Genomic DNA, 23,487 nt, shown 5'->3' with positions numbered 1-23,487 from the left:
ACACGCCAAGCTACGTTTGCATCAAAATATTCAGCGGGGGACAGGAGGAAGACGGCATGTCGAGCCTCTTCATTATGAAAAAGAATATATTACACTCAAATTGTTGGTCATACGTAAAAATGCATTTTAGTTGTATTCAGCGTCACTTTTTATATATATGGCTCTCACAAAAATGTATTTGAAAATATGTAGCTTTCATGGCTCTCTCAGCCAAAAAGGTTCCCGACCCCTGCCTTAACGTATGTGTGGAGAGCGAGAGTGAACTTGAGTGCCTGTTTGGAGAACATTCTGAGCGTTGTCCAGGATTTGATAACTGGTGCTGTTGCAATAAATGTCATGCAATAGGCGTGTGTGCGTAAAGTTATAGTAAACCGCCCCACGCCTTTTTTTTTTTTTTTGAGTCGCCGGACCCACCCACCTCCTTCGTTCCGGCCTGGGACCTCCCACTTCACAAATTAAGCACTGGCAACAATGAACTTTTACAACCCTGATTCCAAAAAAGTTGGGACAAAGTACAAATTGTAAATAAAAATGGAATGCAATGATGTGGAAGTTTTAAAATTCCATATTTTATTCAGAATAGAACATAGACAACATATCAAATGTTTAAACTGAGAAAATGTATCATTTAAAGAGAAAAATTAGGTGATTTTAAATTTCATGACAACAACACATCTCAAAGTTGGGACAAGGCCATGTTTCCCACTGTGAGACATCCCCTTTTCTCTTTACAACAGTCTGTAAACGTCTGGGGACTGAGGAGACAAGTTGCTCAAGTTTAGGGATAGGAATGTTAACCCATTCTTGTCTAATGCAGGATTCTAGTTGCTCAACTGTCTTAGGTCTTTTTTGTCGTATCTTCCGTTTTATGATGCGCCAAATGTTTTCTATGGGTGAAAGATCTGGACTGCAGGCTGGCCAGTTCAGTACCCGGACCCTTCTTCTACGCAGCCATGATGCTGTAATTGATGCAGTATGTGGTTTGGCATTGTCATGTTGGAAAATGCAAGGTCTTCCCTGAAAGAGACGTCGTCTGGATGGGAGCATATGTTGCTCTAGAACCTGGATATACCTTTCAGCATTGATGGTGTCTTTCCAGATGTGTAAGCTGCCCATGCCACACGCACTAATGCAACCCCATACCATCAGAGATGCAGGCTTCTGAACTGAGCGCTGATAACAACTTGGGTCGTCCTTCTCCTCTTTAGTCCGAATGACACGGCGTCCCTGATTTCCATAAAGAACTTCAAATTTTGATTCGTCTGACCACAGAACAGTTTTCCACTTTGCCACAGTCCATTTTAAATGAGCCTTGGCCCAGAGAAGACGTCTGCGCTTCTGGATCGTGTTTAGATACGGCTTCTTCTTTGAATTATAGAGTTTTAGCTGGCAACGGCGGATGGCACGGTGAATTGTGTTCACAGATAATGTTCTCTGGAAATATTCCTGAGCCCATTTTGTTATTTCCAATACAGAAGCATGCCTGTATGTGATGCAGGGCCGTCTAAGGGCCCGAAGATCACGGGCACCCAGTATGGTTTTCCGGCCTTGACCCTTACGCACAGAGATTCTTCCAGATTCTCTGAATCTTTTGATGATATTATGCACTGTAAATGATGATATGTTCAAACTCTTTGCAATTTTACACTGTCGAACTCCTTTCTGATATTGCTCCACTATTTGTCGGCGCAGAATTAGGGGGATTGGTGATCCTCTTCCCATCTTTACTTCTGAGAGCCGCTGCCACTCCAAGATGCTCTTTTTATACCCAGCCATGTTAATGACCTATTACCAATTGACCTAATGAGTTGCAATTTGGTCCTCCAGCTGTTCCTTTTTTGTACCTTTAACTTTTCCAGCCTCTTATTGCCCCTGTCACAACTTTTTTGAGATGTGTTGCTGTCATGAAATTTCAAATGAGCCAGTATTTGGCATGAAATTTCAAAATGTCTCACTTTTGACATTTGATATGTTGTCGATGTTCTATTGTGAATACAATATCAGTTTTTGAGATTTGTAAATTATTGCATTCCGTTTTTATTTACAATTTGTACTTTGTCCCAACTTTTTTGGAATCGGGGTTGTAAAATATAATCTAAATATATTGAGAACTTAATATCACTGTAAATGTAAGTGCATAACTGTTCTTGGTGTAGGGACTCTCTTTGTGAACCTTGGGGACATTTTTACTTAGAGAGGAAAAAAGAGAACAAAAACACAATAAACATGAATGTCTGCTTATTATTAATGTCAGACAGCCCACCGTACGCCATTGAAAACACTCGCCGACAGACTTTACAGTTTGCTCTGTAGTCGTCTCCACTCACGCTGTCCAGCCAAGGATGTGCCTCTTCCCACTCACGTCTGTATTTTTGTAAGCGTTTACACTTTTGAGGACGTGGTGGAGTCCCGGGTGCAGCAGACATTTTTAAAAGGCCCGGGTTTTTTGAGCAGCGCCGGTGTGTGTTGTCTGTCTCTAGGCAACCGTGACAGCGCCACACGCAGTGACAGACGCACAGAGCGTGACGCAGAGTGTAGGGGTTTGTGTCCTGGGTAGAGCCCGCAACGGAGTATTTCCTGTTTTATTTTGTTCATTATTGTTAGATTTAGTGTTGATATGTGTGAGACAGACATGTGTATTGGACATTTATGAAAATACAGAACAAATCGCGTCCCGTATCAGTTCAATACGGGACACAAGATTTAATTGCCAAATAAAGGACGATTCCGTATTTTACGGGATGGGTGGCAACCCTAACCATAAATGCAGGGGGTGGAAAGAAAGGTTAGATTTTGTGATTGTTTTTTTGACTTTCCCTAGTGAAACCTCCATTCTTCTTCTTCTTCTTTTTCTTCTAGCTTGTCCCACTTATGTGTGTAGGGTCGCTGCCATGTGGACCTTGACATCCATCCATATCTGTAGCTGCTTATCTGGTTCTACAGGGTCGCAGGCAAGCTGGAGCCTATCCCAGCTGACTACGGGCGAAAGGCGGGGTACACCCTGGACAAGTCGCCAGGTCATCGCAGCGCTGACACGTAGACACAGACAACCATTCACACTCACATTCACACCTACGGTCAATTTAGAGCCACCGAATAACCTTACCTGCATGTCTTTGGACTGTGGGGGAAACCGGAGGAAACTCACACAGACATGGGGAGAACATGCAAACTCCGCACAGAAAGGCCCTCGCCGGCCACGGGGCTCGAACCCGGACCTTCTTGCTGTGAGGCAACGGTGCTAACCACTACACCACCGTGCCACCTGTGGACCTTGACATGTCATATTAATTGGAGCATAGTTTGAACGATCCCATGTTCTGGGCTTGGGCCAATGGCAACCTCCATTGTCATGCAAAAATCACCTTTCACCAGTTTGTGAATGCCACATCTGCTTTCCCTAGTGCTCCAGCATTGGTCATGTTCATAAAAGTACGAATAATTGACTGATGTAGAATCAGCTGCTCTAATTACTGATAGAAGCCATGGTCTAACATTTAGAGAAGCAGCTTTGAGACCAAAAGGTTGCTGGTTCGATTCCCTGGACCAGCAGGAATGGCTGAAGTGCCCTTGAGCAAGGCACCGAACCCCTAACTGCTCCCCAGGATACTCTGGGTATGTTATATGTCACTCTGGATAAGAGTGTCTGCTAAATGGAAGCAGATTTTTTTTCTTTTTTACAGCACCATCAATCAGCAGGCAGACACAAAACCGATGCTATGTCTGCTACCATCATGCATGGCTGTTATAAATCTCATGAAAACTCGGTATGCATCAACAGAAAAGTGTTTTTAAAGGAAAACGTGCATATACTAACTAATAATTTCAGGCCACTGTCCTATGTAACTGTGCAACTATGGATACCAACATCAGAACTGTGTGACATCATCTTTGTCATGCAATCTAGTGACTTTTAGCAACATTTCAGAGAGCCTATCGTGACTTGTGGTGAGATTATCTATCTTTTTATTTATTTATTTAATAAAATTGTGTGTTTCAGGCTGTCGAAGTGTGTTCTGTGTACAACCCCGATTCCAAAAAAGTTGGGACAAAGTACAAATTGTAAATAAAAACGGAATGCAATAATTTACAAATCTCAAAAACTGATATTGTATTCACAATAGAACATAGACAACATATCAAATGTTGAAAGTGAGGCATTTTGAAATTTCATGCCAAATATTGGCTCATTTGAAATTTCATGACAGCAACACATCTCAAAAAAGTTGGGACAGGGGCAATAAGAGGCTGGAAAAGTTAAAGGTACAAAAAAGGAACAGCTGGAGGACCAAACTGCAACTCATTAGGTCAATTGGCAATAGGTCATTAACATGACTGGATATAAAAAGAGCATCTTGGAGTGGCAGTGGCTCTCAGAAGTAAAGATGGGAAGAGGATCACCAATCCCCCTAATTCTGCACCAACAAATAGTGGAGCAATATCAGAAAGGAGTTCGACAGTGTAAAATTGCAAAGAGTTTGAACATATCATCATCTACAGTGCATAATATCATCAAAAGATTCAGAGAATCTGGAAGAATCTCTGTGCATAAGGGTCAAGGCCGGAAAACCATACTGGGTGCCTGTGATCTTCGGGCCCTTAGACGGCACTGCATCACATACAGGCATGCTTCTGTATTGGAAATCACAAAATGGGCTCAGGAATATTTCCAGAGAACATTATCTGTGAACACAATTCACCGTGCCATCCGCCGTTGCCAGCTAAAACTCTATAGTTCAAAGAAGAAGCCGTATCTAAACACGATCCAGAAGCGCAGACGTCTTCTCTGGGCCAAGGCTCATTTAAAATGGACTGTGGCAAAGTGGAAAACTGTTCTGTGGTCAGACGAATCAAAATTTGAAGTTCTTTATGGAAATCAGGGACGCCGTGTCATTCGGACTAAAGAGGAGAAGGACGACCCAAGTTGTTCTCAGCGCTCAGTTCAGAAGCCTGCATCTCTGATGGTATGGGGTTGCATTAGTGCGTGTGGCATGGGCAGCTTACACATCTGGAAAGATACCATCAATGCTGAAAGGTATATCCAGGTTCTAGAACAACATATGCTCCCGTCCAGACGACGTCTCTTTCAGTGAAGACCTTGCATTTTCCAACATGACAATGCCAAACCACATACTGCATCAATTACAGCATCATGGCTGCGTAGAAGAAGGGTCCGGGTACTGAACTGGCCAGCCTGAAATCCAGATCTTTCACCCATCTGAAGTCCAGATCTTTCACCCATAGAAAACATTTGGTGCATCATAAAACGGAAGATACGACAAAAAAGACCTAAGACAGTTGAGCAACTAGAATCCTACATTAGACAAGAATGGGTTAACATTCCTATCCCTAAACTTGAGCAACTTGTCTCCTCAGTCCCCAGACGTTTACAGACTGTTGTAAAGAGAAAAGGGGATGTCTCACAGTGGTAAACATGGCCTTGTCCCAACTTTTTTGAGATGTGTTGTTGTCATGAAATTTAAAATCACCTAATTTTTCTCTTTAAATGATACATTTTCTCAGTTTAAACATTTGATATGTCATCTATGTTCTATTCTGAATAAAATATGGAATTTTGAAACTTCCACATCATCGCATTCCGTTTTTATTTACAATTTGTACATTGTCCCAACTTTTTTGGAATCGGGGTTGTACTAGAGCACCTTGTCGGTTAGGACGATTAGAGGTTAGCGATTAGAATTAAGGTTAAGGGTTGGGGTTATGGTTTGCTTTATAGCAGGATTTGGATCAGGTCCAGCTCCATCCCTGGACTTTTGGTTCTGCAGTGAGGAGTACGCATTTCAAAACTTACACCTACAGTGCTTAAGGAAAGCTATTTGACTTTACACTTTTCTAAGCCTGAATTTATTGTCACAGACAAAAAAAATGCACTATGCAAAATAATTAATCGGCTGTGAGATCTCGGAACGCATAATACGGTGCTCTCCAGCAGCCGATTTTAGAGCCAATAACGCAACCAAAGATCGACAGTACAAAGTTCTCACAGTGTGCAAAATCCTTGTATTCAGATCTCAGAGTGTGAGCTCTGTTACCACACTGATCTAAAATCCACCAATAGGAGAACGGTATACGGTAGGATGATGTAAAACAGATACAAATGGTGATAAAACATGCTAATGTAGAGAAAAGGTTCTCTTCATTAGCTCAAGCTAATACAACACTGAAAGAATGTTTCACGCTGATTGGTGATGTAAGCAGAAGTTGGTCATTTTCTTTGTCGCACTGTACAGAAAGACAGAAAGAGCTAATGTTGTCATGCACAGTGATGGAGCCTACGATATTAGGGCTGAGACGAAAAAAACTCAGAAAAACCTGCTCCTGCTCCAGTGCACTAGGGCTTCATCAGAGGGATTACAACTCAGGGGTAATCGTGAAAATGACAATCCAGGGCCTCTGGTGCCCCTTTTCCACCAAAGCAGTTCCAGGGCTGGTTCGGGGCCAGTGCTTAGTTTGGAACCGGGTTTTCTGTTTCCACTGACAAAGAACTGGCTCTGGGGCCAGAAAAACCGGTTCCAGGCTAGCACCAACTCTCTGCTGCACCAGAGGAAAGAACCGCTTACGTCAGCGGGGGGACGGAGTTGTTAAGACCAACAACAATAACAAGACCGCGAAAGATCGCCATTTTTAAGCGGCGAGAAGCAGCAGCTGTACAAACACGAAGTCATCCATTATTATTATTGTTGTTGTTGCTGCTGCTGCTTCTTCCGCGTCGTTTTTGCTTCGATATTCGCGCCAAGGTTTATGCAAACGTAGCGACGTAACTGATGTATACAGCGACGTAATGACGTGGCTTCCCTTAGCACCGTGAGCTATGGAAAAGCAAACTGGATCTCAGCTGGCTCGCAAGTTGAATGAGTTGTGAACCAGCACCAGCACTGGCCCCGAACCAGCCCTGGAACTGATTTGGTGGAAAAGGGGTACGGGTGGATGACGGACCCTAAGGGGCCTGGAAAAGGATGTGTGTGATAGACAAACAAATAAGTTTCAATTATCAAACTAGCACCAGAGTCACGAAAGACATTTCCGTATAAATATATTTAATGTATAAAAATTAAACAGTAACATGGTATAGTTTATTGTGAGCAGCGAATTGTAGTCTTACTAGCAAAACTGTATAATAACCGTGTAAATATTAGACTCGGGCGACGCCTTGTGGACAATCTGCATTATTGCATGCTTAGTGTTTTCCTAATTCAAAAGCTCTAACGTGGATAGATTTTAAAATTGACAAAACTGTCAATTTTAGGACAAAACGGTCAATTTTAGGACCACTGCTGTTTCTCATCTATGCTAATGATATTACCTCTGCTGTTACATGCAAATTGCTATTATACGCTGACGACTCTGCCCTTATTGTGGCTGATAAGAGTACAGAGGTAATAGAGCATAGATTCTCATCTCATCTCATCTCATTATCTCTAGCCGCTTTATCCTTCTACAGGGTCGCAGGCAAGCTGGAGCCTATCCCAGCTGACTACGGGCGAAAGGCGGGGTACACCCTGGACAAGTCGCCAGGTCATCACAGGGCTGACACATAGACACAGACAACCATTCACACTCACATTCACACCTACGGTCAATTTAGAGTCACCAGTTAACCTAACCTGCATGTCTTTGGACTGTGGGGGAAACCGGAGCACCCGGAGGAAACCCACGCGGACACGGGGAGAACATGCAAACTCCACACAGAAAGGCCCTCGCCGGCCCCGGGGCTCGAACCCAGGACCTTCTTGCTGTGAGGCGACAGCGCTAACCACTACACCACCGTGCCGCCCAGAGCATAGATTAAGTAGGGAAATGAATTCGATCAGGGAATGGCTGACCGACAATAGATTATCCCTACATTTGGGTAAGACAGTGTCCATCCTCTTTGCTTCAAAAAAGAGGCTATGCAATTTTAAAACCATTCAGGTGCAATGTGCTGGCAATATTTTATCCAGTGCTTCTGAAGTGAAGTACTTAGGTCTAACTTTAGACCAATCCCTAAATGGAGATGGCATTGTGAACAAAATAGTCAGCAGATCTAATGCCAAACTAAAGTTTCTGTATAGACAGGCTGGCAACCTGAGTCCAGACACTAAGAAACTTCTTACTTCAGGCCTACTACAAAGTCACTACGACTACGCCAGCACAGCATGGTATTCCGGCACAACTAAAAGGAGCAAGTCACAGCTCCAGTGTGCACAGAATAAAATCATCAGGTTTATTTTGAATGCACCGTTCAGAATACACATAGGAGCTGATGAATTTAGACGGGTCGGTATGTTGCCAGTTGATTTTAGATCCAAACAACTCAAAGCCCATATGATGTTCAAAATTCAAAATTCCTCAGCGCCTCAATACTTGTCTTCTGCAATTCAAAATGTTACCCATAACTACAGTACAAGATCCAGTCACTCTTCTCTTCAGCTCCCCCGGTGTGGTCCTTTTGGAAAAACTTCTTTTCTGTACACTGCAACCAAAATTTGGAATGAACTACCTTCAGAAATAAAATCAGTAGAAAATTTTCCCCTGTTCAAGAAGAAGGTAAAACAGCACTTTTTCAACATTCTATTTGATGAGGAAGCAGCAGATTATGTGTATTTTTAGTTTCTCATCTCATCTCATTATCTCTAGCCGCTTTATCCTGTTCTACAGGGTCGCAGGCGAGCTGGAGCCTATCCCAACTGATTACGGGTGAAAGGCGGGGTACACCCTGGACAAGTCGCCAGGTCATCACAGGGCTGACACATAGACACAGACAACCATTCACACTCACATTCACACCTACGGTCAATTTAGAGTCACCAGTTAACCTAACCTGCATGTCTTTGGACTGTGGGGGAAACCGGAGCACCCGGAGGAAACCCACGCGGACACGGGGAGAACATGCAAACTCCACACAGAAAGGCCCTCGCCGGCCACGGGGCTCGAACCCAGGACCTTCTTGCTGTGAGGCGACACCACCGTGCCGCCCATTTTTAGTTTCTGGGCAATTCCATGTAAATGTCAACCTCACCATGCAAAAATAAAGCAACATGTAATACATCAAAACCACTCCCAGAGATCTCACCTAGGCCTGTATTTTACAGATGTGAACAAGCTGAACCAATTTGTAACCAACCTAATATGTCACTGTCAGTCTTTCTTTCTTATAATGTAAAACCCAAGCTAAAATCAACTTTGGTCATGTACAATTCTATATTATTGCCACAAGCCACAGAAATGTATGCTAAAATCCACAAAACAGCAAAACAATAGCCATCCTAAATATTATTTAAGAACTTTGATAGTTTTAGCTGATATTTAGAGAGTTTTTCAAAGGGTTATGGTGGTTAAATTGCTGATTTTCTAAACATATGCCATGTCTATTTCAGACGCGTCACATCCATAACGGAATTTCGTCACATCCATAACGCTGACTTTTCCTTCCGAAACTCTGCATGAAATACAAAATATTTTAAACAAAGATTTTTTAATATTCACCTTGGACCCCTCTATCAAATGGATATCTCCATTTCGACATTAGGTTTACAATTTCACAGAGTTTGATAAAAATGTACAGTCACCCAAGAAAAGTGATACTTTTTCTGTCACATCCATAACGCATCTTTTATTGGCATTTTCTGGCATGCCCTAGATGTACTATGGGAATTGTTCTTGTTCTATCACTTCTCCAGTATGGTACAGCCTTAAAATATGCAACACTTGTTTAAATACTGGGAGACAATAAAACATGCACTGGGTCATTTGTTGCCATTTTGAGTTCAAGTGGCACGTCCATAACGCTGGAATTGCTCTTCTATATTCTTTAATTTCATTCTTTATTTATTATTATTATGTTCTTTTCTCTTGCTTTTCTTGTTTTTTTAAATTATTATTAACATTATCAATATTGTTCAGGATTATTTGTTATGGTATTAGTTTTCACATTTTTGCTATGCTTCCCCATGATATTCAGTTATACAGTATTGTCAAATTATTTTTATTTTGTTATTTTTTAATTGTGTCTAGCTATTATTTGTTTGTGATAAGGGACCACAATGGAAACAAGTTTTTATGCTTTTTTGTGTCATCCCTGCCACATCTGTACCGTTTTTATTGTACGTTTATGGCCAAATAAACAAAACAAAACATAAAATATACGATATATTCATATATCCAGGGTAAATACATGTTTATTTTAATTCACAAAATATCCCTTCATGTAATTTTGGATTATTTAAAGTCATAAAATCGTAAAAATCAGTGTTAAAAAAACCCACAACGCTTTTTTTTTAACCTCCGTTTGTCCTTTTGCAGCCTCCGTATTCGATACGTCACGTGATTTAAACATGGCAGCGCGCACACAGAGGGCAGGAGCGCTGATAGGATTAGCGCGAAATGTGCACTTTCAGAATGAACGTATGTCATTTAAAGCATTATTGTTATTAATCAGAATATAAGTAAAATACAGTGAGTAATGTATTGTGAATAGATATTACAGGGATATATGTATATATATAAACGGGTGTGTGCGCATGCGCAAGCAAACAACTGTTTCTGTATTTAACATGGTGCTTAAAAGTCATTATTTCATACTTGCTGTGATTTATTTTTGTTATGAATATATGTATTTATTGTATTATGTATTTGTGCGTTGTGGTAGTTTAGAAGAAAAGCAGAGATATGAGGTACTCCAGAAGTATTGGCACCCTTCATAAACGTGTGTAATTAAAAAAAAACATTTATATATGATACATTATATTTTCATAATACTTATATTTAGTTAGAGTATTACATTCACTCACAGTATGAGATTGCAAGCGTATATGTGTAATATTTTTAAAAATGCATATTTTTGAATATCACATTTCCTTTAAAGGAAACTTCCCTGAATGTAATTAAGCAATAATTCAGTTATACAGAATATGAGCTCGGCTGTAGGGGATCACAGCCGTGCTGATATTCTGGACACCTGCATGACTTTCTCTCTTTTTGATTATACACCAGTTCTCATCTCATCTCATTATCTGTAGCCGCTTTATCCTTCTACAGGGTCGCAGGCAAGCTGGAGCCTATCCCAGCTGACTACGGGCGAAAGGCGGGGTACACCCTGGACAAGTCGCCAGGTCATCACAGGGCTGACACATAGACACAGACAACCATTCACACTCACATTCACACCTACGGTCAATTTAGAGTCACCAGTTAACCTAACCTGCATGTCTTTGGACTGTGGGGGAAACCGGAGCACCCGGAGGAAACCCACGCGGACACGGAGAGAACATGCAAACTCCGCACAGAAAGGCCCTCGCCGGCCCCGGGGCTCGAACCCAGGACCTTCTTGCTGTGAGGCGACAGCGCTAACCACTACACCACCGTGCCGCCTACACCAGTTCTGTAAACAAGAAATCAATATCGAGCAGGCGACATTTCACACACGATATGACCAAACGTTCTGTTTATTTTTGATCCGCTGAGAAAAATACATCCTGAAGAAGCTGCATTCACTTTATAGCACCTTCTTCTTTTGGCTGTCCCTCCATCTCCTCCTGTCCTCCGGATCATCTTCTGTCACACTAACCGTCCTCATCTTTTCCTTCTTCCTGGCAACTCCATCTCGAGCATTCTTTTCCCACCAGGTTCAGTGTCCAGGTTCTTTTCCCCCCAACAAACTGAATTGACTTCATTGCACTATCACTATTTGCACTACTGTTTATTCATACCATATTTTGTATATACTGCAAATATATATCATACCATTGCACTACAGTTCATTCGTATTGCACATTTCAAACATATTGTAAATATCTGTCATATCATTATACCGGGGCGGCACGGTGGTGTAGTGGTTAGCGCTGTCGCCTCACAGCAAGAAGGTCCGGGTTCGAGCCCCGTGGCCGGCGAGGGCCTTTCTGTGCGGAGTTTGCATGTTCTCCCCGTGTCCGCGTGGGTTTCCTCCGGGTGCTCCGGTTTCCCCCACAGTCCAAAGACATGCAGGTTAGGTTAACTGGTGACTCTAAATTGACCGTAGGTGTGAATGTGAGTGTGAATGAATGTGAGTGAGTGTGTCTGTGTCTAATGCTGCTTTTCCACTACAAACGCGGCTGAGCCGTGCTGAGCCGTGCTGTGCTGAGTCGGGCTGAACGGGGCTGTTGGAGTTGCATTTCGACTACAACCGCGCTGAACCGTGCTGGCTGGAAGTGGGTGGACACATTGGGTGGAGTTAGCGAAAGTGGGTGGACGTCACGTGATGTCGTTAAGCAGTGCAAACAGTGACATCAGTGAGCTTTTAAGCGGTAGTCTCACGACCTGAATAGTAAACAATAAACATGGACATGGAGTCGTTAGTGTTGCTGGTCTTGGTGCTGTGGCTTGTTGTCACCGACAACGCCAACAGATACTGGCAAGAGCGTATAGATGAGGCGAGGCGCATAAGGCTTCAGAAATTCTTGTAATTCGTAATTCTTCTTCTTCCGGGTTTGCGGTGTTTACAGATCCCAGCGTGCTCGCGGGGCGTGTGTGAGGACACTCCTCCTCACCAATCAGTGCACGCCCCCAGACTCACTCGGCTCGGTTTGGCTCGCTTCAGCCCCACTCCAAAACTGTGCGAGTTTTAGGGGCTAAGCAGGGCTGAAGCGAGCTGAGTCGTGCTGTTCTTAGATAGTCGAAACGCGAGCCGTGTCGGGCTGAAGTGAGCTGAAGTGAGCTGAAAAAGAGTAGTGGAAAAGGGCCATATGTGTCGGCCCTGTGATGACCTGGCGACTTGTCCAGGGTGTACCCCGCCTTTCGCCCGTAGTCAGCTGGGATAGGCTCCAGCTTGCCTGCGACCCTGTAGAAGGATAAAGCGGCTAGAGATAATGAGATGAGACTTCTGGTTAGATGCAGTCTGCATTTCATTGCCCTGTACCTGTGACATGTGCAAGGACAAAGTTGAATCTAATCTAATGTCTCCTCAATCTCAATCTCCCCCTCTTACTTTGTCTCCAAGTCGTCCTACATGTCCCTCTAATATACCTACTCATTTCTAATCCTGTCCAACTTTATCACTCCCAAAGAGAATCTCAACATCTTCAATTCCACTATTTCCAGTCCAGTTCATCTATTGTCTCCAATCCATACAACATGGTTGCTCTTACTACTGTCTTGTACACTGATGATGTCATGAATACTACATTTTAGCACATTTGGAACGCAGCTCGACAGATCAGATCAGTGACCTGGAACTAACTGCTGTATAATAAAGTTTTATTCCAAGAACATGTTCTCCTTGTACCTTAATCATCTGGTTTTTTTTTTTCTTTTCCCAAAGGCATGTTTTCAGTGTTCCCGGTGCGGTTACAGGCTGCGGGTTCAAATGATGACCTGCCCAAGTTTACTCCTCCAGCCAAACCGGTGATCGTGGATAAATCGAGGCCGGAAGAAGTGGTGCGACGGTGAGAAAGTTTCTGCTGAGAAATAAATCCTGGGGTTCAGGCGTATATTGTTCCAAATACATCAAGTGTCAAGGATACAATTTCAAACCAAGCAAAGTAGAGTAAAGCTGGCACTGATCCGATACCCAGGATTGGTATCGTTGGAGGGTTTTTTTTGTCTGTAATATATTTCCATTTTATCAATATTGGCTGATGCTCAGGGTTTCAGTATTGTTACATTCTCAGAAAAGATAAAGCACTTTCATGGCATCTTTACATTAAAGTGCTGATGACACGTTTTTGACATCTTTGGTGATGTTTTATAACATAAAAAGTAATTCCCGATGATCCATATTAATTCACGAAGGCGCCTATTTTACAAGTTATGATAAAAAACACGGCTATTTGGGCAAATTTGATGGGGCTGCAGCACCCAGGAGACGAGAGAGGAGGAGGAGGAGCTATATGACGTCAGCGAAAGAACCTTCCTCCTAACTTACCAGTTTGTTGTTGATGCGACAGGTGTTCAGTTTATCATTATTAATATTTTTATTAGACATTATTATACATTATGGGCGGCACGGTGGTGTAGTGGTTAGCGCTGTCGCCTCACAGCAAGAAGGTCCTGGGTTCGAGCCCCGGGGCCGGCGAGGGCCTTTCTGTGCGGAGTTTGCATGTTCTCCCCGTGTCCGCGTGGGTTTCCTCCGGGTGCTCCGGTTTCCCCCACAGTCCAAAGACATGCAGGTTAGGTTAACTGGTGACTCTAAATTGACCGTAGGTGTGAATGTGAGTGTGAATGGTTGTCTGTGTCTATGTGTCAGCCCTGTGATGACCTGGCGACTTGTCCAGGGTGTACCCCGCCTTTCGCCCGTAGTCAGCTGGGATAGACTCCAGCTTGCCTGCGACCCTGTAGAACAGGATAAAGCAGCTAGAGATAATGAGATGAGATGAGATTATACATTTTATATATATATATATATATATATATATATAGTTATTATGCCTTCGCGTTGTGTTGCCGGCTTTTGCTCCAAAACCCACAAGGATGGGGTAAGTTTATTCAAATTTCCCAGAGATCCCGAGGTGCATGCGAAGTGGGTGAAGCGAGTCAGGCGCACTCGTGACAAGTGGGAGCCCTCACCAACATCCGTCCTGTGCTCTGAACACTTCGATTTGGATTGTTTTGACACCCTTCCCAGCTTAAAAGAATCTCTTGGGTGTTCAGTTCAGCACAAACGTGTGTTACTACCATCAGCAGTGCCTACACAGTGTTGCCAGATTGGGAGGTTTCAAGTGCATTTTGGTGGGTTTTGAACATATTTTGGGCTGGAAAACGTCAGCAGTATCTGTTACCAGATACTGCTGAAGTTTTCCAGCCCAAAATATGTTCGAAACCGCCCAACTGGGCGGGAAACCTCCCAATCTGGCAACACTGCCAGTATTCCGGAGGGGGTCTACTAGTAGCTATGCCGGATCCAAAGACAGTCCTCCTGTCAGAACATGTGTTGTGAAACGACATAAGATAAAGGTACGTAGAGCTATAGATTCTACATGATAATCATAAACGTAATCATAAAGTCGGCGTGATATCAGTCATGTATTTGCTTGTGAAAGCTTGCGGCTTTCATGTAACTGCCGCCTAGCAACGAGAGGCAAAGGGTAAAGAGGGTAGGCTATCATAGATTCTATTCGGAAGAGATCAACACAATTCTAGACTCGGGCAATTCCATGTAAATGTCAACCTCACCATGCAAAAATAAAGCAACATGTAATACATCAAAACCACTCCCAGAGATCTCACCTAGGCCTGTATTTTACAGATGTGAATCAGTTGAACCAATTTGTAACCAACCTAATACGTCACTGTCAGTCTTTCTTTCTTATAATGTAAAACCCAAGCTAAAATCAACTTTGGTCATGTACAATTCTATATTATTGCCACAAGCCACAGAAATGTATGCTAAAATCCACAAAACAGCAAAACAATAGCCATCCTAAATATTATTTAAGGACTTTGATAGTTTTAGCTGATATTTAGAGAGTTTTTCAAAGGGTTATGGTGGTTAAATTGCTGATTTTCTAAACATATGCCATGTCTATTTCAGACGCGTCACATCCATAACGGAATTATGTCACATCCATAACGCTGACTTTTCCTTCCGAAACTCTGCATGAAATACAAAATATTTTAAACAAAGATTTTTTAATATTCACCTTGGACCCCTCTATCAAATGGATATCTCCATTTCGACATTAGGTTTACAATTTCACAGAGTTTGGTAAAAATGTACAGTCACCCAAGAAAAGTGATACTTTTTCTGTCACGTCCATAACGCATCGTTTATTGGCATTTTCTGGCATGCCCTAGATGTACTATGGGAATTGTTCTTGTTCTATCACTTCTCCAGTATGGTACAGCCTTAAAATATGCAACACCTGTTTAAATACTGGGAGACAATAAAACATGCACTGGGTCATTTGCTGCCATTTTGAGTTCAAGTGTCACGTCCATAACGCTGGAATTGCCCACTCCCAGAAGAGGAAGAGCTAGCACTAGAGAGTTCACCGGCGTTTTCATGCGCCATTTCCATTGAGTAGAACCAGAGTAGAACAGCCAGTGAACCGCAGCGTGTTCTTCCGCTGACGTCACAACATGGCCGCGAGCCACGGACCCAGTTTTCTTGCGCTGTGCAATTAAAAGTTGGATATTCGTGTAACAGCTTCTTTTCACGTAATTATAACAGAAATCTAACGGTTGCCATGTTGTATAGTTTATTTAAGAAATTGCATAGAGTCATGTTCGTGTCATCAGCCCTTTAAAGTGTGATCAGTGAAGTCTTATTGCATCCAGTACTTTCTGTCATATCGGCTGGACAGACAAAGTGCTGAAAAACATCTTTTTAAGAATATCAGTGTAGACTGATTCACGCTGTTTGTTGCCATATTAAAGCAACATTTAATTTGTGATAAAACCTGACACTGTGTTTCGATGCAGGTTTGTCAGTCCGGAGTTTATTCCCCCTCGCCAGCGCACCAACCCGCTGAAATTCTTCCTCGAGCGCCAAGACATGATCCAGAGACGCAAAGCACTGAACATTCCTGAGTTCTACGTGGGTAAGAAGCAGTTCAGGTGATCTTTTTAACTCGTTTCTTGTGTAGTCGATGAACAGGGTCCGATCGTAACGTTTGCTTTCAGGAAGCATTTTGTCCGTCACTTCGTCAGACCCATACGCCGCGAACAACACCAAGCGCTTCGTGGGAATCTGCATTCAGCGCTCTGGGAAAGGACTCGGCGCCACCTTCATCCTCAGGAACATCGTTGATGGACAAGGTGACGTTTGACGATGTTTGATCTGATTTGCACACATCCAAAATCTGAGTGTGACATCACCAGTGTTGGGCACGCCACTTTCAAAAAGTAATTAGTTATAGTTACTAGTCACTTTTCCCAAAAAGTAACTGAGTTAGTAACGGAGTTACTTTGTCATAAAAGTAACTAATTACCAGGGAAAGTAATTATTCCGTTACATTTTCTGTCCCCCCCCCCCCCCAAAAAAAAAAATCAAATTCAATTAGTGTAATCATAATAAAAGTGAATGTTAAATGTGTTTAATGACTGAAATGGACATTTAAAGGTCCCATGGCATGGTGGTTTGTTGATGCTTTAAACGGGCTCGTGGAGGTTTCCGGATGTTATATCCGCAGCCTTTCTCGAAATGAGCCCTCGGCACGTAGATATAGCCTCCTGGGAGAAAGCCCCATTTCAGCGCTTTTCCCAGTGCGTCGTTTTGCTAATGAGAAGCAGGAGGTGGGGAAGGGTAGAGGGTGGGGGCGGGTCTTAGCATTAATATTCATGACATGTAAACGTGTTACCTCTGATTGGCTAACAGCACTGTGACGCTACCTCCAGTGGGTCAGAACAAGCAGACGTGGGTGTCTTACTATGGCGAGAGAGAAGGAACAAACCGCGAAGGGAATAATACCGCGCGCTGACGTCATTAAGGTGCGACGCGAGGAAATAAAATAAATTCAACAAATGTTTGGGTTTTTACTGAACAAACAAACAAATAAAATGAACGAGTGACTTAAAAAAAAAAGAATGTGGGTGTCTTTGTAAAAACTGTTTTGATTGGCTATTATAACAGAGCATGCTGCATGCTTTTTGGTTTTGTAGTGCAGAGTACCTGGCTAACTGCAGGAAGCGGTTAGCTGCACAGCTAATGTAGCCATTGCAAGGCTAACGTGGCACCGATTTTAAAACACGGCAAAACGACTTAACAGTTATACACTTACTTGTTCGCTGTTTGTGGCTGATGCGGCAGGGATGCTTGGTACGGACCCAGGCTTCAGTGACAGTTGATGTGCAAAACCTGCCCTGTACTGTCCCAAGTTGTGGAAACATTCCTCAGGAAAATGCTTCCGACAAACATACACCGTCTTAGGTAGACTCGACGGCGTATTATTGAAGTAAATAAAATTAAGCCACTGCGTCTTCAGGGGCTCTCCCGTCGGCAGGAAAAACAGACTCTTTTCTGTGTTGTTACATCCATGTACAGCGCAACTTCCATGTTTGGTGGCAACTTTTGAGCTGGGCGGGCAATCCATACAGTGGGTGGGAATCCAGAGGGTGGGTGTGGGGATCATCTCCCTTGCTGACGTAGTAAAGGGAAGAGCTTATCAACGCGCCGTTTTGACGCGCCATTCTCAAATGTTGGGCATAGTTTGGTTTACACATTATGAAATTTCTAGCCACTGGGGTGACTTAAGAAGGTCAGAGGAACTCATTTTAACGTTAAAAAACCTCAAAGTGAAAATTTCATGCCATGGGACCTTTAACAGAACCAATTAGTAACATTATCTACACCAGGGCTTTTCAGAGTGTGGGGCACGCACCCCCTGGGGGGCGCCAGAGTTCTTCGGGGGGGCGCAACGTGAGAGACAAAATGGATCGATTTTTAGTACCTAAAGCTACAGTGAGTGAGGAGACAAAGTCTGGGCCAAGCAAAAAAAACAGAGCCTCCAGGATGTTGCGATTTGCAACTTCAGCGCAAATTCAACCAATCCCCGCGAATTCAGGGCGGTGTTGCAATTATATCCAATCACCGCAACTTTCCCGCAAATTTGACCAATCGTTGGCGTCGTCTTGAGGTGACGTCGACAAACTACCTTCCGCCTTACTTCCGTGTGTTCAAGAGAAGCAGCATGCGCGTCGTGTTGCCAGATTGGACGATTTCAAGTGCATTTTGGCGGGTTTTGAACATATTTTGGACTGGAAAACGTCAGCAGTATCTGGCAACACTGAAAGTGTGTTATGTTTACAGTGAAGGACCGTGTGCACTTTATTTTTTTTTTTACTTAATACAAGAAGTTAATGGATGCCAACATTTTTGCCAAAATGGTATTTTATTTTCCATTGTTTAGGCAGCTTCAGCATCATACTGTGAGATTCTGTTCAAATTGTTTTTTTTTTCTATGAAGCCTGAGCCATTTATTTTATTAGTTTATAATTATTGTTTAATTTAGTCTTCAGGAGAGACTGCCTGCACACAGTACTAGTATTAATAGTTTTTTTTCTTACATGAAAGCTGAGGCATTTATATTATATTTTAAGGTAACTTCATGTTGTGCTGTGAGGTTCTCTGCACTTTAACTTTTGAACCAACAGGCGCATTTGGATAAGTAAAGCCTATTTTTCTGCATTTTTGTAGTCGTGGTAATCTTTTATATTTGTAAAGTTGTTTATAGGACCATTTCTCAGTGTCTTTGTTTTTTTTAATCAATAGTTTTTCAGTAATAACTTAATATTTAACATATCACTCAATTTTAATCACAAAAAGAGAAAATCGCAACAATTTCTTGCAACTTTCACTTCCTCCCGCAATGTAATCGCAACAAAAACCTAAAAAACACCGCAACTTTCATCGCAATTTTTTTGGAAAACCCCCCGCAACATCAGACATTTTAGTCCGCAACAATCACAAAAAAGGCCCGCGGAATCCTGGGGGACTGGAAAAAGAAGAAAGTATGACCACGATTATTTAAAGTTTGGATTTTCATGGACTGGATCTGAAGATGCTCCACTGCCACAGTGTGTTGTCTGCCAAGAGGTGCTAGCTAACGATGCTATGGGATGTTTAAAATGTGTAAAACAAGATGTTTTAAAAAGCACAGATGTTTAAAATGTGAAAAAGAAAAAAATAATGTGTACAACAACCATTTTTTAAAAATACGAATGGAACATTAAGTATAGCAACAACAAAAATTGTAAGGGGGGCGCTGTTGTTTATTTGCTCTCCGAGGGGGGGGGCTGACTCTCCCACACTTTGAAAACCCCTGATCTACACTATATTAATATTTTTGTGGGACAATGTGAGATAAGACATCTATCAAATGTAATATATTTTTGTAGTTATTAAAATTATGTTATTAATTACTGGCCACTGACGAGGACAAACGCTTTGTTCCTCGACATAATGTGCATTGCATGTAGACATTTTTGCATTTTATTTCAAGTAATGAAAAGTAATGCTGTATTTCCAGTGTGAAAGCGCAGTGCTGGGCTGACCGCTCGCCATCGCTGTGTCTTCCAATTGAAAGAGCGCGTAGTAGTGCAGTAGGCGGAGCCTACCTATGTATGTTGTCCAAATCTACTCTGATTGGCTTACTGTGCCGTTGTCTCGTGTCTCCCCGCCCCACACGAAAGCAGAGTAAAGAAAGGCTGAGCGAGCAGCGTGCCAGATGAGAACAGCTTTAATAAAGTAACGCATAGTATTTTATTGTAAGTAACGGGAACGGCGTTATAACGATGTAAAAAGTAATTAGTTAGATTACTTGTTATTAAAAAAAGTAACGCCGTTAGTAACGCCGTTTATTTCTAACCCCGTTATTCCCATCACTGGACATCACTCCTGGTAGAAGGCGTAACGGTGTTTCGCAAACCTTCTGTAAGCTAGAGAGCGACCTAGCATTAAACTAGCAAGTGTTTGTTTATTTTATTGTGCAAGAAAAATCAGGAGCCGAGTTAATTTTTAGCCAAACTGTTGATCAGATTTAAAAAAAAAAAAAAGCTCCTGTGATGTGAAATTGTTCTTGGTAGATCATCCAAGATGACATTCAGAGCTACAGTGGTGCTTGAAAGTTTGTGAACCCTTTAGAATTTTCTATATTTCTGCATAAATATGACCTAAAACATCATCAGATTTTCACACAAGTCCTAAAAGTAGATAAAGAGAACCCAGTTAAACAAATGAGACAAAAATATCATACTTGGTCATTTATTTATTGAGGAAAATGATCCAATATTACATATCTGTGAGTGGCAAAAGTATGTGAACCTCTAGGATTAGCAGTTAATTTGAAGGTGAAATTAGAGTCGGGTGTTTTCAATCAATGGGATGACAATCAGATGTGAGTGGGCACCCTGTTTTATTTAAAGAACAGGGATCTATCAAAGTCTGATCTTCACAACACATGTTTGTGGAAGTGTATCATGGCAGGAACAAAGGAGATTTCTGAGGACCTCAGAAAAAGTGTTGTTGATGCTCATCAGGCTGGAAAAGATTACAAAACCATCTCTAAAAAGTTTGGACTCCACCAATCCACAGTCAGACAGATTGTGTACAAATGGAGGAAATTCAAGACTATTGTTACCCTCCCCAGGAGTGGTCAACCAACAAAGATCACTCCAAGAGCAAGGCGTGTAATAGTCAGCGAGGTCACAAAGGACCCCAGGGTAACTTCTAAGCAACTGAAGGCCTCTCTCACCTTGGCTAATGTTAATGTTCATGAGTCCACCATCAGGAGAACACTGAACAACAATGGTGTGCATGGCAGGGTTGCAAGGAGAAAGCCACTGCTCTCCAAAAAGAACAATGCTGCTCGTCTGCAGTTTGCTAAAGATCACGTGGACAAGCCAGAAGGCTATTGGAAAAATGTTTTGTGGACGGATGAGACCAAAATAGAACTTTTTGGTTTAAATGAGCAGCGTTATGTTTGGAGAAAGGAAAACACTGCATTCCAGCATAAGAACCTTATCCCATCTGTGAAACACAGTGGTGGTAATATCATGGTTTGGGTCTGTTTTGCTGCACCTGGACCAGGACGGCTTGCCGTTATTGATGGAACAATGAATTCTAAATTATACCAGCGAATTCTAAAGGAAAATGTCAGGACATCTGTCCATGAACTGAATCTCAAGAGAAGGTGGGTCATGCAGCAAGACAACGACCCTAAGCACACAAGTCGTTCTACCAAAGAATGGTTAAAGAAGAATAAAGTTAATGTTTTGGAATGGCCAAGTCAAAGTCCTGACCTTAATCCAATCGAAATGTTGTGGAAGGACCTGAAGTGAGCAGTTCATGTGAGGAAACCCACCAACATCCCAGAGTTGAAGCTGTTCTGTACGGAGGAATGGGCTAAAATTCCTCCAAGCCGGTGTGCAGGACTGATCAACAGTTACCGGAAACGTTTAGTTGCAGTTATTGCTGCACAAGGGGGTCACACCAGATACTGAAAACAAAGGTTCACATACTTTTGCCACTCACAGATATGTAATATTGGATCATTTTCCTCAATAAATAAATGACCAAGTATAATATTTTTGTCTCATTTATTTAACTGGGTTCTCTTTATCTACTTTTAGGACTTGTGTGAAAATCTGATGATGTTTTAGGTCATATTTATGCAGAAATATAGAAAATTCTAAAGGGTTCACAAACTTTCAAGCACCACTGTACTTCAGGGACGTGATTGGCTGTTGGTCTTGGTAGCATGTCCCGTGTGTGTATAGGGGTGGAGATCTGCTATGAGCTGTACAATCCTTGCATGAAGCACATCGAGGTGCTGAAGCTGGAGAAGAGACTGGACGATAACCTGATGTACTTGAGAGACGCTCTGCCCGAATACAGCACCTTCTCCTTCGACATGAAGCCTGTTCACCTGCCGCAAACGCAGGACGTCCCCATCAACCAGGTAGGCGCCAGGTGGGTCACAGAAACATTTTACTCCGTTATTCTTTCTCTCCGAGTTTACACTCCTCTGTGTGTGTGCAGCTGAAGGTGAAGATGAAGCCTCGTCCGTGGTCCAAGCGCTGGGAGCGTCCCAAATTCAACATCCAGGGAATCCGCTTTGACCTCTATCTAACCCCGGAGCAGATGAAGCATGCTCAGGAGTGGGCGGAGCCGTGGAGGAAGTACGACATGCTCATGGAGTATGACACTTCCTCACTGGAGGAGAAGATCTACCAGGAAGTGCAGGCGGCGCTTAAAAAGTGAAGGCACCAGGCAACAATCTCCTGCCTCCAGTCTGGCGTTTTGGGTGAACGATCTTAAAGCGGACTCGTACAGCAAGGACATCGTGATCCGTAAAGCCGTGTGTGTGTTTGTTTGTATCCGTAAAGTGAAATAAAATGTATTTGTGTCATGAGTTGTAGCTTTTTCAGATTTGTCCGATTGCTCCAGACGTTCCCATAAAGCACTGGGTTTGAGTAAAATCACAAGCACTGATAACGAATACGATCATGAATGAGCTGTGAAAGTGAAGCTTGGTGTGTGAATATCACTACGTTCAGACTGCAACCTGAAACGACCCATATCCGATTTGTTGTGAAATCCGATTTTTTTGTTAGACCGTTCACATTACCAATTATATGAGACTTGTATGCGATCTCCAATATGAACGGAAAACGACCCAAAAGTGTCCCGCATGCGCAAATTGACACGTAATAAGCACATCTACGTAATACGTAAACAAAAAAAAGCGCACTCTTCATGTTTAATGATTTCTTTTTTTTTATTATCTGGTTAAAGTGTGAGGTCTCGTGTGTGTTTTTGTTTCTGAACTGAAATGAAAACGTGTAGCCTGGTAACGAGGGTTGACTCCTAAATGTCTCTCTAATTTCTATACAAGTGCACTACATGTTACTAGGAAGTAATGGATTTTTAAACTCTATATAGTGCACTCGAGCTTCAGTAGGCAGTCATTTGGGATACGGCCGCTGTATTACCAAACTCTTAATTCAGGCTTAATAATTTGCACATATTTATTTCGTCATATTAATAAACTTTTTCTACATTTTTATAAATATTTATTT

The 23,487-nt window shown here is 42.4% G+C and overlaps 1 protein-coding gene across 2 annotated transcripts; it reads left to right on the top strand.

Moving 5' to 3' along the window:
* The first annotated feature begins 10,323 nt into the window (after window positions 1–10,323).
* On the top strand, window positions 10,324–22,817 carry mrpl19 (mitochondrial ribosomal protein L19). Of its 2 annotated transcripts, none has more exons than XM_060913809.1 (6): window positions 10,324–10,404; window positions 13,295–13,418; window positions 16,393–16,511; window positions 16,594–16,728; window positions 22,186–22,367; window positions 22,448–22,817. In XM_060913809.1, the coding sequence occupies exons 1-6, from the start codon at window positions 10,335–10,337 to the stop codon at window positions 22,667–22,669; spliced, it is 852 nt and encodes a 283-aa protein (XP_060769792.1). In that variant the 5' UTR covers window positions 10,324–10,334; the 3' UTR covers window positions 22,670–22,817. The 2 variants fall into 2 exon arrangements, with proteins under 2 accessions (XP_060769792.1, XP_060769793.1); XM_060913810.1 differs by lacking the exon at window positions 10,324–10,404 and adding an exon at window positions 10,655–10,705.
* Window positions 22,818–23,487: the final 670 nt, after the last annotated feature.

The sequence above is a fragment of the Neoarius graeffei genome, chromosome 2 (assembly GCF_027579695.1).
Source record: "Neoarius graeffei isolate fNeoGra1 chromosome 2, fNeoGra1.pri, whole genome shotgun sequence".
Lineage (NCBI taxonomy): Eukaryota > Metazoa > Chordata > Actinopteri > Siluriformes > Ariidae > Neoarius > Neoarius graeffei.
The sequence above is the reverse complement of the archived record's forward strand: the minus strand, read 5'-3'. Positions and strand labels throughout refer to the sequence as shown.